This window comes from Plecotus auritus (assembly GCF_963455305.1).
Source record: "Plecotus auritus genome assembly, chromosome: 1".
Taxonomy (NCBI): Eukaryota; Metazoa; Chordata; class Mammalia; order Chiroptera; family Vespertilionidae; genus Plecotus; species Plecotus auritus.
In genome coordinates this window covers 44,620,329-44,638,129 of record NC_137770.1, presented here as the reverse complement: position 1 = coordinate 44,638,129, position 17,801 = coordinate 44,620,329, and the positions used below count along the sequence as shown (strand labels likewise).

Here is a 17,801-nt window from a genome sequence, read left to right as displayed (position 1 = left end):
TGCATCTAATTAATATATGTTCCCAAGGCCGGGTGCTGGGGTGCTCAGGACTTGCATCTGTTTAAAATATTTATTGAGCTCTGTCTGTAAATACAGCAGACAAGGTCTTTGATGTGTTTACATTTAGAGGAGAAAAGAGACTAATGAGATATAAATTAATTCAGTGACTCCAGGTTATTGTGATGCATTGAAGAAAATAAACAGGGTGATGAGCTGGGGAATGACAGGGGCGGACGCAGCGCTCAGACAGTGTGATCAGGAGGAGACAGCATCTGACGTAGGTCTGCAGGAGAAAGCAGCGGCTGTGTGCGGCCCCTCCCAGGGAAGATGCAGCCCTGCAGAGCATTGCAGACCTCGGAGCAGCACGCACAGGAGCCCGAGGGTAAAGCCTGGCTTGACCTGTCTAACCAGCGAAGACAGAAAATTTTAGAGCAAATTGGGGGATAGGAGGGCACGTTTTATAAATATCTATGGGAGGGACTCTGGACAGAATACTAATAATTGATAATACCAGTCGGCGTGCAATTTTAAAAATAGGCAGAGGAATGGCTTGTTTTCTGCTAGCACTGGCTCCCTGGCTGGGGTGGGCTTGAGGGACTGAGGAGGCTGCTGTAGTTGCCGGGAAGGTTTCTCAGAGGACGAGAGGCTGGAGCTGGGCTGTCAGATACAAGCGTACAGGAGGGATGAGAGATGTGGCAAAATCATGGCCGCCACGGGCATGAGCTGTGTCGGGAGAACAGGGAGCAAGGCTGGTTTGGCTGAAGACTAGGGCTGGTGATGCCGGCAGCAGCAGGCAGTGGAGGTTTTGATGGAAATGCTCGCTGTATGTGCACAGATGCTCTGCTGGCCTTTACATTCAGGAGATCGGCCTGAGGAGGAGGCAGAAGGCAATTAGCCTCAGGTGCTAGGCTTGCAGGTTTATTCTGTAGCTACTATTCGCGGATGTGAGCCTTGCCTCCAGAAGATACCAATGAAAGAAAGTGCCTTCCTAGAATTATTAGGATAGCACATCTGCTCGGTGGCTGGTTTCCTTAGAAACACTGTGTGTAACCTGGGCATATGCTTCTGACTCGCACACATGAAGCACTCAATAAATTTGTTTGCTAATTCCAAATCACAATTGATTTTCAAATCATCTCCATCTCTTCCATAGGTTGTCAATGCAAATCAGAAAGTTCAAAATTGAATGTAAAGATTTACTCATCTTCCTCCCCAAAAAGATTTCCTTCCCTTTGGATTTTTTTTTCTTTTGAGTTCTTGCTTATTATTAAGTTCTCACTTAATAGAGTCACAGTTGGACATCATCGTAGTATTTTGTGTTTTTTTTTCCCTTTGCCTTAGTCCCTTACTCCTTTTCTAGGTTCCTTGTTGTGAGCATTAGAGGTTAAGCATGTCATGTCTTGGGTCACCGTGATTAGTAGTTGCTCAGTAAATGGTAGTGGTCATTCTCTATTCATGCCTGCTTCTTGTGTAGCACTCCATTAGTTATAACACGCTATTACAAACATTAAGCACACTCATGCAATCCTGTAATTGTTATTTCCATTTTACAGCTGAGCCACCAAGCTCCAGAAAGATTAAATGATTTTCCCACTGTAAAACAGCTTGAGAATGTTGGAATTACACTAGAATTCAGATCTCCTATCGCCTAGTGCCTGTCTTTTCCTCTTGTACAACCTGTCAGTTGTATCACTGGGAATATTCCCAGACAACACAGTGATAAAAAAACAAACCTGAATGGAGGAGGTCCGGTTCTTACTGGGGGGTGGGGGGCTGTGTTGAGGAGCTCAACCAAAGGACTTCCGGTGTTACCATTTTGTAAGCCTAAGGGGCCATTGGAACAGTGGCAAGGAAGCGCGGATAAACCCTCGGAGTTTGTCCGTGCCTTGAGATCCACTGAGAATTTAGAATTGAAGCAGTGGGTTGTTGTTTTTTAAGAAATTAATTAACCAATAGATAATTTCCTACAGGGAGGCAGAAGACCGCAGCCTGTCAGATACCCTTTGCCTGCTGTTGCAGAGGATTAGACATCAGGAGGTTAACAGAGCCATTTCTATGGAAACAAGCTCATTATTTCTCTTTTGTTGGAATCCTACTGGTTCATGGTCTGGGCTTCCATATTTAAAAAAAAAAAAAAAGAAAAGAAAGAGAAAATCCAACATATGCCATACAAAATACTAATCCTTTTTCCTTGACGTGAACAAAGCCCATTTAACATCTAAGAATGTCAGCCCCATTTGTGGATAACAAGCTGTTTCCTTAGCCAGGGCCCAGATAAAAACGAAAAGCTTACATGTCATTTTTAAGTTGCAACATGGCCTATTCATTCCTGTTTCATTTTACATAATCTGTAAAATCCATGACTTTGAGTCAACATTGTTCAAGGGATGTGTTTTTGTCAAGGTCGTTAAGAGCAACTAACTTGGTGCTCTCTCCAAGAGGAAGGCTGTGTCTTGCAGAGAAGCTGTTTCAGAAGCAGCAGCTTACTGGAAAGCAGAGACCCTGCCATCTCAAATCATGGTTTCTGGCAGCCCAGTGGAATGGGGGAGCTGTGCTGTGTCTTACTCTCCACCTGCACAGCACGGATGGCTCTCATGCTGATTTGAGAGAAATCAGATGGGATCTTGTCTTCCTTCCGTTGGGCAAGTGGCTATATCCCAGCAAACCCTCATAGAAATAGTACAGAGTGGACTTTAAGTTGATGTCACTCCCTTGATTCCTTTCCTTCCCTATTGGCACACTAGCCCTCACTCCCACTTGCTCTCCCTGAGCTACAAAGACGGTAAAATTTGCTATTATGTTTGTGAAATAGGCAAACATATACCATAGTCCCCAGATTAGGATCGGTCTGCTGCCTCTAAAAATGTGAATTGAGAGGGCTGTAAGGAAACCTTTCTCTGGGGAGAATGATTCAGACACACTAATGTTCTGACTTCATCTAAACCTCAGTTTCCTCCAGCCAGGGATGCAGTGGTTACTTGCTTCCCTGGAATTGTGAGGGTTAAATAGGATAACGCTTTAAAGCACTTGGCCCACTTCCTGGCACACGGCAAGCTCTTGGTTAACAAGCTAATGTTCATTTTTAATATGAGTTTCTGGTCCTCTGGTGAAAGAACAGAGCTTTTGGCCTGTAAAATTGAATTCCCGGAAATGAGAAGCACTAAAAGATGGGGGAGGTACTTAGAAGGCCCCTGTTTTAATTTGTTTACAAATCCATCTTTCACCTTCACCAGCTTGTGTTGTCCAGCTCTCCGCATCCTGGCTGCCTGCGAACTCCCTGAGGCTCCCCAGGGGAGGATATCTTCCGGTGCCTCCTTCATCTCCTTGGACACTCTCCCGACCCCTCCTCTTCCCTCTCTTCCACTTCCTCCTCTCCTCTTCAAATATCAATCAGCGCCCAGTGGAGTTCAGTATCATTTCATACCCCTTATCCCCAAGCTCCTCCGTGCCTAAGTCTGTGTGGATATTCTCTATCCCTCTCACTGTCCCCCCACTTGCCCCATTCTCATCTCTGTTTTCATTCTCCTCCTCCAGTCTCCACACTGCTGCTCAAATATGAGCGAAGGCAAGGGAGGAGACCAGCACATTGTGATCCCCAAAAGATATCTTGATGACGTTTCCGAGTTTTGAAACACAATTGGGAAAGAGTGAGCATCCAAGATGGACTCCAACCCTGAGACTCTGGGGCCTGGAAGTGTTGAGGGAGAAGCAACACGTTTCACGAATAAATCCCTTATTGATTAAAAATATCCCTAGTGGCTGGAGCACCAAAAAGAAATTAGCGTATGCTGATTAGTACAGATTGAAATGTGCTATTTTGGTATCAAGTCAAAGTGGCCAACTGGTAACAGAGAGAGATGCCTGACAAAGAGCGACGCTGAAGCCTGGCAGGCTATCCTACAATTATTATTCTTCACACTGCAGCTGCTACGCATACATTCACTGGCGTTCTGACTGTTAAAGCCCTTCGCAGGCATGGATATTAACTGTACCCTTTGTAGGCGTAATCTAATCAATTTGTGAGGCTGTCCTTGCTTGCTGCAGAATAAATTAGAGTAGGGATCAAAACAGATGAGTGACAAAATGACCAAGCTGAACTTGGGTCGTGGTGTAAACAGGTAACAAAGATTTTTATCTAGGCGACTAATGTCGAAGCTCAGAAATAGTTTTAATTAGAATCGTTTGAAATTAGTCCTCTAATTCAAAAGCCCTCACCAATAAATGATATGGCTAACGGACAGATGAGAATCCTAAAGGTATCATCAGGTGACTGAGAGACCATAAATCTCTCATTTGTTTTCTAGACCTAAAATCGTTTGTGTTATTGCCAATGTAATCTGAACCTGTAACTATACAAAACAAATAAATCAAACCGCCTTAGCACCTACTGCAAATATCAAAACACAGTTCTGAGAAACACATGGTTAGAATGAAAATGAAAGACCACAGGGAAGCCTGCTGGAGGCCAGGCTGCCGGGCTTAAAGAACACCATTAGAGTATTAATAGAATGGGATCCTCCACAATTAACCTACACTCTCTAAGGCAAAAATCCCATTATCAACACATTTATTTATCTTCGTGTCACAGAAATAAAGGGTTGTGTGTTTATTCCTAAGCCTAAATGGCAAGAAAATGTGTGTTTTCTTAACGGAAAGGTTCCTCCTGAAAGAAACTTAAATGCTGGATGTATCATTAGAAAAAGAAAGCTCATCAAATGGTCATTAGTCCATGGCAGGCCTATCTCTCCTATTGCTGGGGTGGGGGTCAGGGTGTTCCTCTCATCAGTTGAAAACAAAAGAAACAAACAAAAAAATGCCTTCTGTATTATTCTTGGGTTTGGAATTCAGGTGGGATAATTAGGACATTCTTGCGGAGGCCTGCCAATCTGTCCTACACAAGCTTTATTAGTGTTCCAGGGGGGTTTGTCGTTTGTATTCTTTTTGCTCGCTGGCAGATAAAACCCAGCATAATCTCCTTCTACCAGCACATTGCAAGAAAGAGACTGTTCTCTTTTTTATTATTATTATTTTATTTTTAATTTTTATTGTTGAAGATATTACATAGTTCCTTCTTTTTCCCCCATTAACTTCTTCCAGCCTGCTCCATCCCTCCTCCCCAAGGCTCTCACCACCCCGTTTTCTGTGTGCACAAGATATACATATATGCATGCAAGTTCATTGATTGATCTCTTCCCACCCACCTCCCCCGCCTTCCCTCTGACTGTTCTCTTTTAAATAAACAGGAATCAAATATCCATAAAGCATAACGCTAATGAAAATTAAGAGCACTTAACACTTACTCATCACTGGAACAACGGTAATAGGGATCCTAAGACACAAGTATAAAAGCCCAGTTAGTTGCAACTTTCCTCGCAGAGTACTTTCTTTGAGCGGATTTTTCATGCATGACTCTCTCTGTGGCTACTTTGTCAGTGTCCTTTCCCCTCGAGAGTACCATGGGCCTTTGAGCAGCCCACGTCATTGTTGCCTGGCACTCTATAGGGCACGAGAGAGCTTCTCCCTCTGCTCCCTAAATGCCAGGAGCCTCTCTAGTTATTAGCATAACCCAGACCACCCCACACATTTCCAAATGCCTCTGAAGGGGTGGTACCTCCGCTGATTTAGAACCACTGCCATGAATCTAGTGAGGCTTGCAGAATAGATTGAATCCTATTTGGACATTCCAGAGGGTAAATTATTAGAATTTCAAAAAGAGCTTTTGGCTATAGAATTCTGAACGAATTGGTGTGCAGTATCATATCCTCTAATTCAAACGTAGAGATGTGTGACCACCCGCATTCTATGCCGTAACTTGGTTGCCAGATGATACAACACATGACAGCACTACCAGTTGCTGGGCTCAGAACAGCTTGATGAACCAAAGAGTGTCACTCTAGCACTACCCAACCTTTGCTCATCAACCCAGCTGACTCCCAGAAATGACCTCAGGAATCCAGAGTTTCCCCAAGAGAACCAAATTCGGACTCAATTTCCTTCTGCTCCACCAATTTTGCGGAGAAGTAGAGTCCACCGCTGGGTGAATCTCTGGAGTAGCCCTCTGATGGCTTCAGGGCCAGGCTGGGCTTCGGCAAAGGTAAACTCCAGTGCATCACAAGGCAGTCCAAAGACTGGTCTGATGGGGTGAGAGAGGAGCAAGGCATGGAGATGAATCACCCTCTATTTTTTAACCAAAAGCTTTTAGTTGTTCTTAAGAGGTATGTGTGTTTTAAAGCTCTATCTGACTGATCTTTTCGGCAGAATTTCACTTTTTCTTTCAGCTATTTTAGTTTGTGTATTCAAACAATTTCCTTCTCTCTTATAAAAAAAAATCATTTCTGCCCAATTTGGGTTACATGTAAAATAAAACAGGAACATTCGCCAAGAATATCTGATGTGTGTCTGCTTCCCTGTTGAAACTGCCTAAGCCTCTAACGGCTCTGTCAACACTTTTCTTGGCCCCATTATGTTCACAAGGTGCAAGACCCTTTGCTCAACCACACTTCTCACAGCATGCAATTACTCTCAACTCAGGTAGCATTGAAAGGCAAAAGGCTTCCTCCTCCTCATTAAAAAAAACAGTAATGTAGCATTTCTATACACTAACAATGAGCAATCTGGAAAGGATAATAATTGAAAATTTCCATTTACAATAGTGTCAAAAGAATAAAATACTTAGAACTTAACTGAGAATAGAATTAATTTAGGAATAGAATCGAGAGCACAGGAAGGAACCCTCACATATATGGTCAAATGATTTTCAACAACGGTGGCAAGACCAGTTAATAGGGAAAAGACAGTCTTCAACAAATGGTGCTGGGAAAACTAGATATCCACATGCAAAAGAAAGGTGTCGTACCATTAACTAATGCTATATATAAAAATGAGCTCAAAATGTATCAAAGACTTAAATGTAAGAGCTAAAACTATAAAACTCTGAAGAAAACATAGGGAAAAAACTTCACAACGTTGGATTTGGTGATGATTTCCTGGATATGACAACAAAGGCACAAGCAACAAAAGAAAAAATAGACAAATTGGACTTCATGAAAATTAAAAGCTTGTGTGCATTGAAGCATACTATTAACAAAGTGAAAAGGCAATTCATAGAATGGGAGAAAATATTTATAAGTCATATATCTGATAAGAGATTAATATTCAGAATAGAGAACTCCTAAAACTCAACAACAAAAACACTATTTCAAAAATGGGCAAAAGATTTTTTTTTATTGTTTGAAGTATTACAAATAGTAGTACATATGTCTCCTTTTTTTTTTCCCCATTGACCTCCCCTACCCCCCAGTACATGCCTTTACCTGCCTCCCCCCGCCCCAGTGTCCTGTATCCATTGGTTATGCTTATATGCATGCGTACAAGTCCTTCGGTTGATCTCTTACAGCACCCCCCCACCAACCTCCCCTGCCTTCCCGCTGTAGTTTGACAGTCTGTTCAATGTTTCTTTGCCTCTGTATTTATTTTTTCCCCATTTCTTTCCTTTAAAAAATCTTGCCTCTGCAGACTAGAAATAAACATATAATAACAAAAAATGTTTGAGTCCCAATTTCAATGTCCAACAGTTCTGAGTCCCCGTTTCAATGTCAAATAGTTCCTTATGTGTACATGTCAGCAATGATATCTGGATGGTGGGCACATGGTGGCAATGCAAGGGCAAAGGATTTGAATAGACATTTCTCCAAAGAAGATATACAAGTGGTTGGTAAGTATAGGAAAAGAAGCTCAATATCACTAACGTTATGGAATAAAAATCAAACCACCTCTCACTTATTAGGGTGACTACTATCAAAAAACCAAACAAACAGAAAATAACAAGTGTTGGTGAAGATAAAGAAAAATTGGAACCCTTGTGTACTTTTTATAAGCATGTAAAATAGTACATCAGCTGTGGAAAACAGTATGGCTATTCCTCAAAAAATAAAAAATAGATCTGTATATAATCCAGCAATTCCACTTCTAGGGATATACCCAAAAGAACCAAAAGTAGGGTCTTGGAAAGATTTATATATCCATGTTCATAGAGGTGCTATTCACAGTAGCTAAAACATAGAAGTGACCCAGGTATCCATCAACAGATAAATGGATAAGCAAAATTGGCTATGTAGATACAATGAAATATTATTCAGCCTTAAAACAGAAGGAAATTCTGACACATGCTACAGCATGAATGAACCTTGAGGACATGAAATAAGCCAGTCATGGGAAGACAAAAAGTGTTATGATTTTACCTCCATGTGGTAACTAGAATAGCCAAAACCACAGAAACAGAATGTAGAATGGTGGTTTTCAGGGCTGAAGGGAGAAAAGAGTGGGAGTTATTGTTTACTGGATATAGAGTTTCCATTTTATATGATGAAAAGAGTGTGTGTGTGTGTGTGTGTGTGTGTGTGTGTGTGTGTGTGTGTGTGTGTTTAAGTATAAAATGTTTTGGCCAAATGCCTCAAGCTTAAACGATAGGCCAACTTTTCTTATTTACCACAGCCACTTTTTAGGAAAACACATACTTCTTTGGAACACTGGTCTAGGACTCCACAGTTTTTAGTCTTCAGGAGGGGAATTTTGTCAGTGCTTTTATGGGAAAGCAGCTGGATGTGAAAAAAAAAATGCACAAAGCAATTCTCAAAGTGTCACTAGACCTCTGTTGGGTCATATGGTACAACAAGAACATTCAGGATGTATCTTTCAAAGCCTATTTTTTTTTCAAAGTTTATTTTTTCTCTTAAGACTTAAGGCCATTTAGATTTCAACCATGTTCTCTCCCAGAATGTCTAGACTGGCATCCTGCCCCATTCCTCTTCTTTTCCCATCTCAACCCCAGCCTTCCTACTTCCCTTCTCTTGCCTGCACAGAGGTCTCCTTCTATGGTAAGAAGAATAAAGTCCCCCAAAGATGCCCATGTCCCCATTCCTGGAACCTGTGAATATGTTGTTACATGGCAAAGGGGAAACAAGATTGCAGATGGAATTAAGGTTGCTAATCAGCTGACCTAAAGATAGGGAGAGTATCCTGGGTTATCTGGGTGGGCCCAGTGTAGTTAGGGGGCAGAAGAGAGTCAAAGGGAAATGTGACTGGAGAAGATGTTAGGGTGATATAACATGAGAAGGACTCAACTCACGATCGCTGGCTTTGAAGATGGGGGAAAAGGCCAAGAGCCAAGGAAAGCTGGCAGCCTCCAGAAGCTAGAAAAGGAAAAGAAAGAGCTTTTTCCTCAGAGCCTCCAGAAGAAATGCAGCCCTGCCAGCACCTAGAATTTAGCCGAGGGCAGTGGTTGGCAAACTGCGGCTCTGTTGACTAATGAGTTTGCCGACCACTGGCCTAGGGAGACCTATTTAAGATCCCTGACCTCCATAACTGTAGGATAATAAACCTCTATTATTTAAGTTACTAAATATATAGGAATGTATTACAGCAGCAATAGACTTTCTAGCTCAGTCTCCTCAGGACATCCACAGTTTTCCCGGGAACTTGAGCAGGCATTAGGACATAGACTTTCTTAGATACTCAAATGAAAAGAATGGGTTATGTACTCAGTTAATGGCAGATCTGTTAGCCAACAGCAGAGAAACCCTTAATAATGGTGATGGAAACAAGATCAGTGCTCATTTCTCTTCACATAGATGGTAACCAGTTCACAGCTGGTCTGGTGGCTCTACCATGTCAGTAAGGACCTAGCTCCTCCCTGCTCACCCTGGAGTGCAGCCTAGAGGTTCAAGATGGAGCTCTATGGTCAATATGACTACCCTCCAGGCCAGTGGCAGGAGGAAGGGGTGGCAAAGTCCCCCCCTCCCTTCAAGGATACTTCTGCTTATATCTCATTGGGCAAAGCTTAAGTCATTTAACTAAACTGAGCTGCAAGGGAGGCTGGGGAATGTATCATTGAGCTTAATACGCCCAGCTAAAATTCAGGATTCTGGTGGAGAGGGGAAGGGGAGTCTCTGTAAAAAAAAAAAAAAATTAAAAAAAATAATATATATATTATTAGAAGAAGGAGGAGGAGTATTTGGAAGCAAGCTGTGATCTTTGTAATCTCATTTATATTCAAGGGCAGAAGAATAGCTGACCAGAATCCCAAAGCTCCCTCAGGCCCCAAGAGGATTTGGTAATTCTGTGATAGTCTGTATTCGAGTCTGTATTCTACTGTGATAAATTTTAGGTTGGCTTCACAAAACAGTGTCCAGGGGCTTGTAGATCATGGCTGCTTCCAACTCTGGATGAATGGAAGAGTTAGGCTACTCTGCTGGGTAAGTCAGTATTCCATCTTGTCCCTGTAAGGTTTTGCAAACTAGTTAGATGTTTGTTTGATTTAGGGGCATATACTTAATTTCTCTGTAGGACTAAGATTGTTGGATCCCTAACTATGCTGATGAAATCATAGTTGTTAAAGCCTCCTTTTATGTATTTTTGTGTTTGTTTTTACATGTTTCTTGATCTTCAAGCATATGAAAGCAGAGTCAGAGATCTTTGTGGCTTTAAAATTCCTTGCATCTTCCTTCCCCCTTTATTCTCTCCAAAACCTTTGAAAATAAATTGAGAAAACAGTTAACTTATCTTCCAATTTATTCTTCAGTATTCTTTATAAAATAGCACTCTCTAGAAAGGGACTTCTTTGTTTACAGAGAGTCATACATATTTTTTTTTTTGTCATGAAGAACTAGATAACCTAAAGAAATAATTTATAGTCTTTTGTGTTTTTTGTGGGTTTTTTTTTTTTTTTTGGTAATTAAAAATTATTTCTTGATTTTAGTAAAAAAAAACAAAAAACAAAAAGAAAAAAAACAAAAACCTATGTGTTATTCTTCCTTCCCCATGTTTTTATTTGCTCTTTCCTTTTTTATTTTCATTTTTTTTTTACCCCTTCAATACCAGAGATATTGTTTACCCTGACTTCTTTAAGGAGAACCGAAGTTTTTTATCATCTGCTGTAGCTGTTCTGTGAACTACCTTCCTTTTTCTTTTTTTTAATTTTATTTATTTATTGTCTAAAGTTTTACATATGTCTCCTTTTTCCCTGCGTGAACCCCTGCCCCCAGCCATTCCCACCCCGGGTAAGCCCCCACCGTGCAGTGTCTGTGTCCATTGGTTATGCTAATACGTATGCATACAAGTGCTCTTCCTTTTTCAGATGGCAACCTGATCCCACTTTATCTGTAGATAAAAATATTCCCCAAAGCTAGCCGAAGTCATGATTTTTAAGATAATGTCTTCAGAGTGTTGTAATGCTTTGCATTTCTTGAGTCATGCAGCTCTCAGACTGCTAGTTAAATTGCAGACAGTGCTTCATTATTGGGGGTCAGTGACCCCAAGGGGCACATTTACACAGATGGTCCTGAAATAGCACATGGCATTTCGGCAAGAAGCGAGACCTGATCAGAAGGCGGGGAAAATGGGCACTGAAAATAAAATAGGATACATTCCGAGATGAACAATAAGAATAAAGTGAGACGGTGGGCCAAGGAAGAATTAGAAGAGGAATGAAACTGGTATAGGAAGTGGAAGGGGGTGGGGTCAAGGATAGGAGGGGGTCTGGCAGAGCCTGGGCAAAGAAGCCATCTCACAAGCTACATAGATACAGGACTCTACTCTCTAAACATTTGTCTTCTATTTTCACACTTTAAAAAGTAAGTCTATTTTACTTAATGTAGAATGCCATTCATGAACTCATTGACATAATTAACAATTTAGACCTGGCAATCCCTCCCCCTGGACATTATAGATGTGTTTCTGAAGCACTGTGAAGAAAGTGGGTAGTTGTGAAGAAAGCCATATTCCAGACAGAGTGAAGAGAAGTGACTATTTAAAACAATGCTGGATCGGTGACACTGCAAAGCCACACCTCCCATTGCAGTGTCTCTGCAGTGTAATAGGCCTAGGTGGTTAAAGGTAACCAAAAAGTTGGTGTTTGAGCCCGTCAGGAAAACATGGAAACTCGGTGTCTTTAGTCCTGAAGGATTATATAATTTCCCATTCCTCTCTCCACCTGCCTTTCACTCATCCTCCCAGGGCACTCACTTAACACAGAATCTGACAATAGTCGTACCCTATAAATAACAACAGTAACAATGTGTACACTCACCCTTATTATTTTGAAGTTATTTAATAAACTATGATAATGTTAATAACTTGCTTTATTAATGTGGCAGCACATCTGATTAGGTCTGACTTGGTAACAGACTTCATTTTTTGCCCCTAAATAAGGATGGAAGGGCAGAAGGTCAGGAGTTGAAAAAGCAAACTCCATATTCTGGTCCACCTGACAGTCTGAGGCAGAGCTGGACTGAAGAGATAGAGGGCTGGACTAGCCAGGCCTGACTCCAGCCACTCTTTTGAGATCCCTCAGTTCTGATGAACTTGCGCACTTGGCAGCTCCTGAATTCTCTGATGCATTCTTCCTCCTCGTTTTCTTTCTCAGGGTGTCTGAAAAACCCACCCGGCACTCCAATGGCTAGCAACAACACTGCCAGCATAGCACAAGCCAGGAAGCTGGTGGAACAGCTGAAGATGGAAGCCAACATCGACAGGATAAAGGTAGGCCAACAGAACCCACACAGCTCATCTAGCCCTGACTGTAAGGAGCATGCTTGGCAGCAACCTGTCATTTACTGCCTTTTCCATAGAGAGCAAGGAAACCAGTGAGGATGGAAGAGAAACTTCATAATTAGGCAAAAGTCCATTTTTCTAATGTCTGCTCTCTCTAGATTTCTTCAGCATAACATGATAGCATAAATTAAAATTGGCTATGCATGTAGAATTAAGAACAAAACAATAACAACAAAACAGAAATAAAAGATAGGCTTCTGACTGAATTCTAGCCAAGGAAATTGAAGAATACAGTCCACCAGGACACCTCCCTTACCTTGTAGGACCCTCTTCTTATTTGGGTTTTAATTTTTTTCTGTCCTGATTTAAGTTCTAAGTTTAAGTTGTCCATCTTTCATGTCTAATCCTTCTAATTCACCATTGTAGGTTATTATTGTATTTTTTAATCCATCACACATGATCTCCCTGAGAAGTCAAATAGCCTAAAGGTTTAATGGAAGATAATAGTCTATTTTTTTTTCTTCTTTCTTTTACTCCCCATATCTAACCTGACAGCTTTGCCTTAAGTTGGGCCTAACTCATGGAACCAAGACTTTAAATTCAAACTCTTTGTTGTCAGATTTTAAATGTAAAATTGACCTACACAGCGTCATTATTAACAGGTAGCTACTACAGGGTTGGTAAAGTGAATTTTTGTCAATTACCAAAACTTCACTTCCTCAGAAGACCCAGCATCTTATGAAATGGACCTCAGAAATATATCTCATTTTACTAAAATAAAACTAGGCATTCTTCCAAATGCCTTTTTTATAAACTAGCATATTTTTTCTACTTTCTCCATTCCTGATTTACTTCCTTTGGAGTGTGTTTGTAGAATAAGGAGCAACAAATTACGGCTCATGAGCCAGATTCACCCTACTGCCTATTTTTATAAATAAAGTTTTATAAGAACACAGTTGGAAGCCCATTCATTGACATATTGTCTATGGCTACTTTCACACTAGAACAGCAGAATAGAGTAGTTGCAACGAAGACCATGTGGCCCACAAAGCATAATATGTTTATTCTCTGTCTTTTTATAGAAAACTTGGTGGCCCCTGGGTCTAGAGCAATGGTTCTCAGCTCATCTGTACATTCAAATCACTCAGCAAATTCTATAAACAGACCAGTTCCAAGACCGCATTCTAGACCAATTCAACTAGAATGTCTTGGGGTATGATTCAGGCATGAGCATATTTTTTTAGTTATTAGTTAATATTGTATAGCTGAGGCGAAGGACCTGGGTCCTAGGGAAAGGGGTTAGCTCCTTTTAACTCCCATCAGATTTGTGCCAGAGAGTGGTGGGAGAGCTGGTCTTCCCCTTAAATAAGCTTTTCCATCTATCCTAAGTCTCCTTTGTAAAATCTGAGTCCTGCTAAGGGGCCACAAGATGTAGTAAACAGCTTCTACTCTTCTTGTAACAGCTTTCATTCTTCTTCTTTATTCCCAAATGAGATAAATAAAGGGCCTTCACCATCTGCCTCGCTTCTCTACCACCTCCTCTTCTCCTCTTTTCCCTTTGCCTCTTCTTGTATACTCCCTTGCTGAAAAGATACAATATGGTGGGCACAGTAATTGCTGAGAGAAGTGAGGTGCCCAAGGATTATGGCATCAAAAGGAATTTTGCAGCCCTAGCCGGTTTGGCTCAGTAGGCAGAGCGTCAGCCTGTGGACCCCAGGTTTGATTCCAGTCAAAGGTACATGCCTGGGTTGCAGGTTCAATCCCCAGTGGGAGGTGTATAGGAGGCAGCTGATCAATTATTCTCTCTTCATTGATGTTTCTATCGCTTTCTCTCCTTTCCTCTCTGAAATCAATAAAAATAATATTTAAAATCATTTTTTATAAAAAGGGAATTTTGCAGTTCTTTTTGTGTGTGGATTGGGGGTCAGTTTCTGCTCATAGACCTTCTGGAAAAGTCCACTTTGTCTTTTGGGGTGGCCCAACTAAGATAAAAGTGTTGGTGAAGAACTATTGTGGATGGCATTTTCTATTACTACTCAGCATCCCCAGGCCTGGCTCCTCAAGGAGGTTCTGATAGTGTTGCTGGTGATGAAAAGCTGACAGTGGGAGGAAGAAGACAGATATAGGCCTTTTCAGTCCAAGGTCAGACCTTTAAAATTCCCACCTGAACTATTAACTGCAAGGGTTTCTTCTAAGCTGTTCTCAGAAATCCCATCCATGTTGTTGCCAAAGAAAAATTTCTATAAGAAATATTATAGCCCTAGCCGGTTTGGCTCAGTAGATAGAGCCTGCAGACTGAAGGGTCCCAGGTTCAAATCCGGTCAAGGGCAGATGCCCGGGTTGCAGGCTTGATCCCATTGTGGGGTGTGCAGGAGGCAGCCGATCAATGATTCTCTCTCATCATTGATGTTTCTACTGGTATCTCTCTCTCCCTCTCCCTTCCTCTCTGAAATCAATAAAAACATATTTAAAAAAAAAGAAATCTCATTATATTCCCCTTCTACTGAAAATCTTTTTGTGATTGCCATCACCTGAAAAATAAAATTCAAACTCTTTTTTAAAAACTTATTTACCAATTACAGTTGCCATATAATATTATATTAGTTTCAGGTGTTCAACATAGTGATTAGACATTTGCACACCTTAGGTGTGATCACCCCTATAATTCTAGTACCCATCTAGCACCATACATAGTTATTACAATACTATTGACTATATTCCCTATGCTGTGCTTCACATCCCAATGACTGTTTTTGTGACTTTCAATTTGTGCTTCTTAATCCCTTTCACCGTTTTCAATGCCTTTCCAAGTACAAGTCTTTTACCTCCTTAGTTAAATTTATTCCTAGGTATTTTATTCTCTTTGATGCAATTGTAAATGGGATTGTTTTCTTAATTTTTCTTTCTGATTGGTTTTTATTAGTGTATAAAATACCATCAATTTCTGAATATTAACTTTACATCTTGCTACTTTACTGAATTCAGTTATTAGTTCTAGTACTTTTGGGGTGGAATCTTTAGGGTTCTCTCTATATGTAATATTATGTCATCTGCAGATAATGACAGTTTTATTTCTTCCTTTCCAATATGGATGCTTTTTATTTCTTTTTCTTGTCTGATTGCTGTGGTCAGGACTTCCATTCCTATGTTGAATAAAAGTAATAAAAGTAGGCATTTTTGTCTTATTCCTGATCTTAAAGAAAAAGCTTTTAGCTTTTCATTATTGAGTATAACCTTAGCTGTGGGTTTGTCATATACCAGTATGGCCTTTGTCATGTTGAGGTATGTTCCCCCATCCTTACTTTGCTGAGAGTTTTTATCAATAGATGTTGGGTTATGTCAGATGTTTTTTATGCATCTATTGGTATGATCATATCATTTTAATCCTTCACTTTGTTTATGTGATGTATCACATTATAAAATTCAAATTCTTTGGCCGAGTATGCAAGGTTCTTCTGGGCCCTACCCATCTTTCAACTTCACCCCCTTCCTTTTGCCCATATGTTATAAATATCTTACTAAGAGCTTTCTAAATTGCCAGGCCTTGTTAAGTACTGGAGATAAAGAGATGGATATAGATGAAGACATGATGCTTGCCCTCAAGGATCTCCTTGTCTGTGAAGGGTCACACAAAGTATGAGCAAGACCTATCAGTAGTGCCAGTTAGATATCCAAGGAGCATAATTACCAAGTATCATCAGAAAGAAGCCACAGCACACCTGGTTCCCTCTGTATGCTACTTCTGGAGCGACCGAATCAATCGCTGGTAAAAGAGAGACAAAGCATCAGCCTAATCAACTGAGCACCAAGGAGCGGCCTTCCTGGGTGATCTTCTCATTCAAATCTACGAATCCCTCGTGACGTCATTATTAAATTGCTGGAAATGCTGCAGCAGCCTGTATCTCAGCATTTGCTCTGCACATCAGAGCCAGGTCGGCATGCTGAGGTGAAGTGTCAGGTTATTTTTAGTTTAGCTGTTGGATCAAACGGCTGTGTTGACAGTTGTCAGTTAGCTGGTTTAGGGCTTGCTTATCTGCCTTTAGAGGTCCCTTCAGGGCTTCTGAGCATTCAGGCTTCAACACCTGCTTTCAGTGCAGATACTGTCAGCAGGAAGGGGCTTCTCTCTGAAGAGCCCAGGTTGTGATTTTCTAGTCTGAGAGTTACCTGTTCAAGTCATCATTTCTGGCAGAAGGGGCTTTACATACATCAGATGGAGCCTACTGTGGCTGAGGCCACAAGGAGCAGGAGGTAAGGGGCACAGCTGGCCCTGGAGCTGCAGAGGGTCCCTTAAGCAGGGAGTAGCCTAATCTCTCAGGTGGCTGCGTAGAGTAGCCCTACCATAAAAGGATCTGAGTAGCATATTCATTTTTAAACCTTCTTGTTTCCTATCTCTTTACATCACAGATCCTGGGAGATGTGGGCTAAGGAACCCATTATCTATTCATAAGCTGCAGGCATATATAATTATACTCCCAGCCTTTCTGTGCTTCTTTGTTAGCATTTCATTCAGGAACAAAAAGTAAAATCAAAGGAAGCTGGGCAGGAGTGTGGGGAAGGGGCAGAGAGGGTGTTGTGGAGACGGTGCCATGCAGATATGTGAAAGAGCAGTATACTCACACTAAGGCAAGTGAAAGAAACCCTGTCCTGCCCTAACCGGTTTAGCTCAGTGGATAGAGCGTCGGCCTGCAGACTCAAGGGTCCTGGGTTCGATTCCGGTCAAGGGCATGTACCTTGGTTGCGGGCACATACCCAGTGGGGAGTGTGCAGGAGGCAGCTGATCGATGTTTCTCTCTCATCGATGTTTCTAACTCTCTATCCCTCTCCCTTCCTCGCTGTAAAAAATCAATAAAATATATTTTTTTTGAAAAAAGAAACCCTGTCCTGAGAGAACAAGCTGAGAGCAAGCATAAACGTAACGGACAGCAGGAGTTAGTACATCTATTTATTCATCACTATATTAGGAGTCTTTGGGTTTCTAATAATAGGAACCTGACCCAAGCTAGCTTAAGCAAAAAAAAAAGGGATTGATTGTAAAAGACAGAGAGTATCTCAGGATCCAAGAGCAGACATGTAGCTGGGTCAGCAGTGGACGTGAGAATTGAAAGGCCATCAGGAATTGTGGGCGCTCTGCAACGTGTCTCCGCTTCTCTCTGTGTGTTTGCCTCTTCCTTTTCTGAGGAAGAATAGATTTCTCAGCTGGCTATTCCATGTGGCGGACGCAAGATGACTTCCCCTGCCTCCCAGGATCCCAT

The 17,801-nt window shown here is 41.4% G+C and overlaps 1 protein-coding gene across 4 annotated transcripts in view; it reads left to right on the top strand.

The window, feature by feature from the left end:
• Positions 1–17,801, top strand: part of GNG2 (G protein subunit gamma 2) — a 112,725-nt gene that overhangs the window by 78,322 nt on the left and 16,602 nt on the right. For 3 of the 4 annotated variants that reach the window (XM_080642482.1, XM_080642481.1, XM_080642483.1), the window contains one exon: positions 12,422–12,537. In XM_080642482.1, coding sequence (XP_080498608.1) covers positions 12,451–12,537 — 87 coding nt within the window. In that variant the 5' untranslated portion in view covers positions 12,422–12,450. Of the gene's footprint in view, positions 1–125; positions 383–12,421; positions 12,538–17,801 lie in introns of those variants that run through there. The other variant, XM_080642480.1, reaches the window with a different exon arrangement.